General features: G+C 40.7%; 1 protein-coding gene across 1 annotated transcript in view; it reads right to left on the bottom strand.

Annotated features, from left to right (window-relative positions):
- MEP1B (meprin A subunit beta) overlaps positions 1-9,960 on the bottom strand; it is a 31,966-nt gene continuing 22,006 nt past the window's right edge. The window contains exons 11-15 of the mRNA XM_045850166.1: positions 7,744-8,187; positions 5,763-5,942; positions 4,048-4,231; positions 3,202-3,406; positions 1-765 (exon numbers count right to left, since the gene is read on the bottom strand). Of these exons, the coding sequence (XP_045706122.1) occupies positions 751-765; positions 3,202-3,406; positions 4,048-4,231; positions 5,763-5,942; positions 7,744-8,187 (1,028 nt within the window). The 3' untranslated portion in view covers positions 1-750. The remainder of the gene's footprint in view (positions 766-3,201; positions 3,407-4,047; positions 4,232-5,762; positions 5,943-7,743; positions 8,188-9,960) is intronic.

Genomic DNA, 9,960 nt, shown 5'->3' with positions numbered 1-9,960 from the left:
TTGTCAACTTTGACCCAAGTATTAAAAAAAGTGTCCACAATCACCTGAAAAACTGTTCAAATATGCCTCCCTTTTTCAGCTACGTGTCTGTATGACATTAGAATTTCTTTGTACCTTTCATCTAAATAATATATCACAACAGACTGAATTGAATGTTGACACATATATGAGAACTCAGCTATTTTTAATCAAACCAGACATTAGAAACTCACAAAAAAAAATAAAACAATGCCTCTCTTTCTTTATTTTGGAAAATATAATTATTTTTATTAAACACATGATGTATGCTACCACATTTGGACTTATTATTTTTTAATGATTAATACAGTTTTAAATGTTTCTGGTTTGAATTCCTACTAAGGTAGGTATCGATAAAATTCGTGCTCATAAACAAAAGTTCTTTGGATTTCTAGGCAATCACTTGTGAGGCCCCTACCCTTGGCTCCCAAATAAAGGATCAGTCATTTGGAAAGCTACTCCTTCTACGGACAGTATTATTCTGGAGGAACCTGAATTGTTTCCCCACCTCTATTGTTATTTTTTTGTGCTTCCTCCTTTTAAAAACAAACACACAAACAATGTTTCACTAATTAGCCATTTACCAAAATAAAGACTTACTAGAGTATATCTAGCTATTCACACAGAAAATCCATTTATAGAAGAATGAGGTGATTGTAACATATTTCAGTGAAATCCATGACAAAGAATCCTTTTGAATTGCATTTGCTGGCCGTATTGTTGAGTTCATTTTCAAAATGCATGTTGCTAAAAGAGGAAAGAAAAATGGATGGCTTAATTTCTGAATTTAAAAATTGCCACTTAAATAAATCACAATGAAATGGTCTAATTTCTAAATGAAATGCCATCAGCAGTGTCCCAGCATCCCTCCCAGCAGGCTGGCAGCCCCAGCCCTTGTCTCCAGGAAGATGCCTTGTCTGTTCATGTTAGAAGCTAAACATTAGGGTAAGTACACACTTTAACCTCAGAAATAAGGTCATTCTGATTTAAAGATCTAAACCAGATTTGAAGGCCCTGGTTGGTGTGGCTCAGTGGATGGAGCACTGGCCTGCAAACCAAAAAAGGTCCCCAGTTCGATTCCCAGTAAGAGCACATGCCTGGGTTGTGGGCCAAGTCCCTAGTTGGGGGCATGCAACATGTGAGAGGCAATTGATCAATGTATTCACAATGATGTTTCTCTCCCTCCCTTTTCCTCTCACTAAAAGTAAATAAATAAAATTTTTAAACTAGATCTGAAGGTCCTGTTATTCGTGAATTAACTAGAAATGTCTACGCTAAGGAGAATGTAAGTTGATTCCGTACTCTGGAGAACATGTTTGAAAGACCCAGAGACAGAGCAGTTCTGTTGCAATATTATGGTGGGTATGTGTATGGGTGTGTGTGTGTTTCCACTTAATAGTCCTACCGTGTCCCTGATACCCTGATAGTTTCCCCCTTTATTGACTTAATGTCCTTCCTTCTCTCTATCATTTTCTTTAATTCCTTCCAATCTTTACTTAAGTCGACTGCTGCAATAGCACTGATATTTGCCCATTTCCGGATGAATATCCAGTAATCCCATTCATCTAGTTACCTAGTCCTCCCTCCCTAACCACTCTCCCGCCTTCCGCACTCCAGCCCCCAAACTCATAGTTCTGGTCCCGGGGAACATGTCTGCAGGTTGGTCTACTGGGTCCTGTATTGGTAGATCTGTTGCTTTTATTCTGAGTCATAAAATAAGCTGAAAATAGCTGTTTAAAATACAAAGCAACCTGCACACATTTTAAGTAGTTTTCTAACAAGCTTGTGAAGTAATTGATGCATTGCCTCCTGATTAGTTTTAAATGTCTTCCTAATGTTGGTAAAATATGATACTAGTGTATAATGATAAAACTATTTGCTTTCTGTTCATTGTTCATCTTTTGACTGACTTCTCAGAGAAATATAATATCTTGATACCAGGTTGTCCACTCTAAAAAATTGTAACCTTAATATATTGTAGGTCTTGAATACTCATTTTCTTAAGAAAATATATTCTTGGGTGGGGGGGTGGGCTGTGATGGGAGTAAAAGGCAGAAAACTGTACTTGAACAACAATTAAAATAAAAAATAAAAATAAATTTAAAAAGAAAATATATTCTAGCTTTAGTTAATAGGAATATTTTATATTTTCAGAAATATTCTAATTGGGCATGTTTTCTTTAATTCTAGTGATTTTAAGAGACTATTTTGAATAAAATATAACTGGAAAAGTTTTAAAGCTTCACTTTTAAGTGATTTTCAGATTTTACACCATTTTCCTTGGGTTGTTTTGTAAGAACATGAATCTGCATGCTCTGTGCTCTCTGTTATTGGTGTGCATAGTGGATGCTGGGGCCCATTGCTTACTCCTGCCCTTTAAAACGAAGGTTCTCGTGCAAGACATGCCCTACCCCTAATATGCACTTGCACAATTTTCTACTCTTCTTGGGGGGAGCCCCAGTTCAATGGCTACTGATGTGGTGGGTACCCCTCACCCTGCCTCCATTTGGAACACATCTAAGAGGCCATCCCAGCTCCCGAGACTGAGGGAGAACCAAGTCCTCAGCTGTTACTGCTCATCCCAGCTTCCTTCTCACTGGTACTTCCCCAGGACACTGCCCAATATACCTCCTGCATGCCCATACCCATCTCTGAGTCTGCTTCCCAGGAAGCCAATCTGAGAGCAGGCATTTTTAAGAGTCTATTGTCATTTTAGAGACCGCCTGAGGCAAGACTTTAAACCTCTGCTTGGAAATCTTGCTGTGTATTTAGTTATTGTATATGAAGCCAGAAGTAGTTGGAACCTTTTTTCATAGAAAAGCCCCAAATGTGCCCACACCCCCTCTCTACAAGCCTGAGCTCCACCATCACTCAGAGACTTTAAAAAAAAAAAGGTCACTTCTCCCCTTTACCAGGAAGGTTGGAACTCATAGGCAAAATCAGTTTTGCCTCTCAGAAGGAATACAATTCTAAGAAGATAATAAACTCCTCCCCCAAACCCCCCCCAGAAGCCTCCATGGTTTTCAATTTAAGAATCATTGATTTATAGTGAAAGTAACAAAAAACTGACATCCTCAAAGCAGTTGGCCCCAGAATTTTTTAAAATATATTTAAAAGTCTTAATTCTTCTTCATACAATTTCATCAATAGGTTTTGAATAACCAGATATTAGATTCGACTTACGTTTTCCAGAGTAATATCTGCTGTTTTTGAAGTTGCCTTTTTACGATATTTCTTCCGGGTGCAGTAGACACTGACGAGGGTGACAATCAGCATCAGCGCAAACACGGTGACGGTGGAAGAAACCGCGATGACGATGGTGTCTCGAGTGGAGCCCTTCTTTTCACACCTCTCTCCCAAGTACCACCAGTCTTCCCCTGACGGACATCTACATATTCGAACACAGCTCAGTTATGCGCCAATATTTAAATCTGAACGTGTTCACCATTCAAGGCGTGGGTCAGCATTGGGTGTATCGATATCTGAACATTTCACCCACTCGGGACCAGAGGGAGATGGGTAGACCAGCACCGGCAGGCCAGGCAGAGTCAATGGAAAGGAAAGTTGGAAAGACTCCTAATCTGGTGCTCAGAACAGCAGCTCCCGGGAGGGAAGAAAGATAGCCTAGGTAATGGAGAAAATTGAGTGCTCAAGGTCCTGATCCCTCCACCTCCCAGCTACACACCTTGGCCAAGCTCTTCTCAAACCCTAAGTATCTCCCTCTACAAAATGGGGACTGTTAGCACTTATCCACACCACACTACTGTGAGGACTTCAGATATGTAACGCATGAGGACTTTTCCAAGCAATTAGAAATACAATGTGCTATATTTTCATAAATAATTTCATTGTTTGTGTGACTCTCCAAAGTCCCAAATAAAGACCAAAAAATAAACACCCTATGAATGGCTGTGAGATGAGAACTAACTAATTTCACTCGTGTGGAGTATCAGTATTTAATCCCACACTGTGGGAATGACAGCTTTTCAAACAAAAGAACATGGCGATCTTGTCCACGTGACGCCTTACCTGCACTCAGCTTTGCCACCTCGGACAGAGCAGATGCCGTCGTTCTCACATTTGAAGTTTGCGCAAGGGCCAGCGATGCCGGAGGTGGAGGTCGGGACTGGCTGCCCTGGTGTAGAGTTGACGTGGGTGTTGTCGTCAGGGGTCGGGACTGGTTGCGTTTGTGTCGAGTTAAGGTGGGAAATGTCTAAGGGCGGCAGGGGAAGAGCATGGATGGAAATCAGGTTTTGCTTTAAGTAGGATTTGATCTTTAAATTTCAAAACAGATACGCACAGGCCGTGAAATAATCAATGGCTGGGCTGAAACCTAGATGCAGAGGAAAGCTGGGCCAGCCTGTGGGGCTATCACTGAACTCTAAGGGGCCCAAGACTTCGTTACTGCTAATCTGAAAGCAAAAGGCCTTTCAAAGCGATAGGCAACAAGCATATGTTTGGGATCAAAAGGATAGCAATCAGGGAAGCATCCAGTCAGGCAGAAGCCAGATAAGGTTCTGGTTAGGAGACAAAAGCCGAGGGTATTTATGAGAACAGGAATAGGAAAAATTCTACCAATAGAAAGAAGGTTTTCATATGGTGTGGATAACATAACATAGTGGTGTTTATTGTAAAGAAAGTTTAATTCTCAGTCTGGTCGTCATAACATCTGCTTTCTTGTTATCTTTGCAAACCGTTCTTTGGACACAAGGTTGCTTTAGGCCCAGTCCAAAGGTTCTTTCGCCCTGTTTTAACATTCCCAAGGGTTGAGACATCAGGCACACAAGGCAGTTTCTCGGGCATGGCACCTCCAACTCCATTTGAAAGTGGCCCCATTTGTTGATTTTATACACTACCAACTCCCAAGGGCCAGACAAAGACACCAAAGAACAGATCACAAGGCAGCTGAGGGGCTTGCCCAAAGCCACTGGTCTCTGGCTTTGTGGAGCAGTTGCTGGATATTTGGTGAAAGACACCAGGTCTCCTGACAGCCAGGGTTCTGTTCTTTGCAGTGTTTTCTGTTGCTCCTTATCGAAATACAGTCAAACATAACTGATGAACAGGGGACTTTTGTCAAGGGAGAAAACCTTTCATGTAGCCCCTTCTTCCTTGACAAAAGTTTTCCTGAGTAATTTTTTCTGACACTGAAATCAAAATTTCATGAGTTTTAATTGCACCACTTTTCATTACAAACAATATTCTGATTTACTGAGATGTAAGTGGATCTTTAATAGTAAGTGAGTTAAAATCCTACCACATACATCTTGGAAACCACCAGTATTCCTGAAAAATGTATTAGCTGCCATAGCTAAGAAAGATGTGTGTGTGTGTGGTGTGTGTGTGTGTGTGTGTGTGTGTGTGTGTGTGTGTTTGAAAAAGACAATCCATTTTAAGGTTAACTTCATGTGTTTGTGTGATATTTTTATTTCTGGAATCCTAGACTATCATTCTAGGGCATGATGGCTACACTTTAACTTATTTCAAAAAAGTTTTCCAGCCTAAAGTTTTTCACTATGACTCCAGGTAGTGGTCATTAAATTCTTTATCCTGGAACCCTCACTGTTTCGATTTAAATTATTTTCATATTGTTAATGGTTCATACAAAAAAGATTGCACTCAGGCCCATTTCCTCCCACACCCCTATTTAATATGCCTAAAAATGGAACCCGGAAGAACACAGGAAATAATCAATGGCTACCACAAGAACAAAAATAATTTATATAACACTATTTTTATTGGCATACCTTCCACAGTCAGTAGGATATAAACATCATTTCCTTTTATAAAATCTCTGCTTTTCAGCCTCTCGTGGGTTATAAAGGCACTAGTTCCGTAGCCCCTTCCTCTTCTAAACTGAGTTCCATTAGGGAAAGAAGCCACTTGTCCCACTTTGGAAGGCTTGTCCCAAAAATAGTCTCCATTATCTGAAAAAACAATTTATATCAACGGATTAAGTTGAGCAGCATCATAACTTTCGGTGGGAGGAAAGAACAGGCAATGTGAAACACACTTAGATGCAGCTCGAAATAATTAAACGATGCTGAGGCCCTGGGACGCAGTCCCTGGCGGGTGCCCGGGGCGTGTTCGTCTCCACTGTCCTGGAGGAAGTGAGGCTGCCCGGCAGGGGCCCGAGTTCTGGAATCGGAGCGAAGGGGACCGAAAGTTGCCCAGGTCAGGTAGCACATCTGTACTGACTGACCAGTATGGGAACCCCCCTGCCCGTGAGAACCGTTCCTTAGTGATCTTCTGAGTTAAAGACAGGCCTTTTAACTGAGTTAAATCAATATGTTACTGAGAGAGCTTTTAATATTAACACAGAACAATTTATCTTGTTAACTGAATTTTTCACCTCACAGAGCGAAGTCCTTCAGGAGTAGAAAGCAGAGAAGCACTCCTTCTGGAAAAGGTGATGGCCACCTCCCCCCGACTGGCCATCTTCATTGTAAGGCAGGAGGAAATATATATATGTTTTTTTAAAATAAAGAAATTCTGGGCCCTGGCTGGCACAGCTCAGTGGATTGAGCGCGGGCTGTGAACCAGAGCATCGCAGGTTCGATTCCCAGTCAGGGCACATGCCTGGGTTGCAGGCCACGGCCCCCAGCAACCGCACATTGATGTTTCTCTCTCTCTCTCTCCTTCCCTTCCCTCTCTAAAAATAAATACATAAAGTCTTAAAAAAAAAGAAATTCTGAGTATCTAATCCCTACAATCCTTTTGTTGAATATTATTTTCTACCTATCAAATTAGGGGTTTTTTTCTATGTCAGTTGGGTCCATTATTTTCATATATAGAATTCAGATTTGGTGATAATATTCACCTTGCCACAATTCCGTTGGTCCTTTTGTTGGGTTCCCAGATAGCAAAGGATTATTAAAATTAGAAATGTGATCATTGCTTTCTAGTTTCTGCTCCTTTTTTGAGAAAGGAAGATGAGAAATGATGTCACCATTGACAAATACTCTAGAATTCTCTAGTAAAAAGCTATAACCTTTTTAGTAAAAAGCTACAACCCTTCCCAGCACTCCGGAGAATCTGCTCATCTTTCTTCTGACCCCCCATTACAAGAGGTGACTTGGTTCTGACAGTCCCAGTGGCAAGATCAGCATAGCACAGATTAGAAGAAGTCAATGGCTGAGGGCCTCTCCATACCAGGCCTTCCATAACTTCCACACTTGATCTGCAGTGATTCTCGTAACAGATCTGTGTGGTTATTATTACAGCTCCAGTTTTACTGGTGAGACACTGGGGCTCTAGGAGATTATTTGCTCAAGGTCTATTTGCTTAGCTAATGAGAAGCAAACCTTGGATTTCAATCCAGGCATGTCAGACTCTACAACCAATGGTCCTACTAGCTTTGGATTTAACTAATAACCACGATTTAAAATTTCTTGTAAGTCTGCTGGATCAAAGAAAAAAATTTCAGGTTTAAAAAAATAAAAGTACAAAAAATAAAAATAAAACCTACATGCCTGGCACAGCACTGGGAATTCAGGTATGATCATCCATTCCCGAGACTACAGTCAGTATCTCTTTATATGTTAGCATTCCTGCTGACATTCTTGACAGTCTGCAACTGCTGAAACCCTTCCCTTAAGTAGCTTCTGTTCCCAAGATCTGGGCTCAAAATTCCCTAGGCACCCGATTGTGCAGTCTCCCATTCCCAAATCATCTGCCCCTCCAAGAGCAATGACCATGCACCAGCAATAAACAAAATGAGTCACGAACCGGTGGTCAAAAATGGGTCTGTAGTTACACTCCGCTGGTTGGACATTTGTTGTCGAATGTCAGGATTTTGATCCAGCAGTGTCATCGTGGCTTGTTGCCAAGGACATGGCCACTGTAATTGATCATCATTGGCTCCAGAGATTAAGTGGAAATATATTCCTGCATTTTCAGGATGGCTTAGATTCAAGTAAATCTGAAAGGCATAACCTTTAGGAGAATAAAATGGAGGACTATATAGAGTTCCATCTAGGCTGCCAATGAACTGTGTGAAATTCCTTATACGCCAGATATGATGAGGGCACCGTGTTTCTGAAAGATTGATGTCATCAATCGATAAGCCACCTGATGATGCACCAGTGCCTTTGACTCCTTCAAACACCACTCTGAATTTGTTGGTTACTTTCATTGTTACGTAGTAAAGTTCCCAGCTCCCGAGGGGTATATCTGCAAAACAGACATTATTATTTCACAGAAAACAAAGGACAATGATTCATATGCAAATCAACATTAGAGTTCTAACCTTCTTGGACAAATGTTTATCCCAGAGCTATTGATTCCTACAGGCTTCAGTTAATGGCCTTCTCACTTCTCTAGCCCAGCTCCATTAACTTTGAGGTGTTTCTGTGGGGTCAGACTCCTCTGTGCAATATTTGGATGTTTATCTAGCTGCTTCTCAGACAGGTCATCCTTTCCCAGAGATGGGTGAGCCAACAACAGCATCTAATTCATGAGTACTCCATGCCCTACTTAGGGGTTACTTGTCATTCCATTTTAGTTCTGTGTTAATTAAATGGTCAAGCAAGCCCAATATACTACATCTGTACCCATGATTCCTGTGATACTCAACCAAAGCCTCCTGTAATGTATTTACACTCTGAGTGGAACACTTCCTTCACAGGCAAAATTTTCAGTCAACCTTTTGACAGTATTAAACAGGAATCCACCAAACCCTAGAAGGCCTACACCCTACAATTTACTCCATAGACCATTCCCAGTTGATTCAACGTCATAAATATGTATCTAATATTTAGTACCACCTCCTTCCTCCCCAACCTGCACTTCCCTCTCCACTATCTTCCCCCACCCCTAGTTAGCAGCATAGCTATTCTATCCTATCTTATTTTCCTGTATCACACACACAAATTAGAAATAGTATATTTAATTTTTTTCAGAAGCCCGGGTAGAGAACAACTCAATTTATGTGAAACTTATAATTAAAACAATGACTTAAAATTTAAATATATTGGCACTTAATGTAAAACACAATTGCCTGAAAATAACTTAGAAATATCCAAATTACAGGAAATTCCCTTGTCCATGAATGGATCCTAGATTGAACAGGAACCTTTCCTGAGAGCTCCCACTGTAGTATTATCAGTACTGTCAGTTTAAATTCTGGACTGCTAAGCAAGTTCCTTAAGTACCTTTTGTCTATCAATGACACGCCAGATATGATGAGGGCACCGCATTATTGTCTATCAATGATAAGACCACAGATTACTAATAGAAAGGAATATCTATATAAAATATATCTTATATATAGTATACTGTATCATATATAGTATAATTACATATAAGGTATATATGTATAGTATGTGGTGTGTGTGTATGTATATGTATGTGTATATATAAAATGACATTAAAAAACCTCACTGTTGGTATTCACAAGGGAAAATATTGTTTTCAGAGCATTTCTCATGGTTAAACAGTGGTGGGGGAGGGGAATGGCATGACATATAGCATACTGTAGATAGGTTCTATAATAGGTTTTACTCAATTCATTCAAACCAAGAAGTCACCATATGGAGCAGACAGTAATATAGTTGCCAGCCCACAGCACCTCCTCCTCAGAGAACCTTCTTAACCGTCCGCTTTAATTGGTGATGGACATGACCCATCTCTCTGACCATGACTGCAATCAGGGGTGGGTGCCCACTCGTGTTCCTCTCTCTCTCCTCAGGAATTGCCCCAGAAGTTCCATGTAACTTGAGTCATAAAAATCAGAAGCCTTCACCGGGACTTATTTTTAAGCTAGAAATTAGAAGAAGAGTCCCCTTTCCAGTCTGATGATACATTTGTTAAGATGTAAGCTGGGAAGTAAACAGCTAAAGCCCATCTGAGATACCAGGAGAGGCCCCCAACCCTGTTTGGGGACAGGTCCAGTCTTTCCTGGGTCTTCTCCACAATTTTGTTACATGGATCCCATAATTCTTCCCA

Source organism: Phyllostomus hastatus, unplaced genomic scaffold (genome assembly GCF_019186645.2).
Source record: "Phyllostomus hastatus isolate PE091 unplaced genomic scaffold, TTU_PhHast_1.1 phas_contig_80, whole genome shotgun sequence".
NCBI lineage: Eukaryota > Metazoa > Chordata > Mammalia > Chiroptera > Phyllostomidae > Phyllostomus > Phyllostomus hastatus.
The sequence above is the reverse complement of the archived record's forward strand: the minus strand, read 5'-3'. Positions and strand labels throughout refer to the sequence as shown.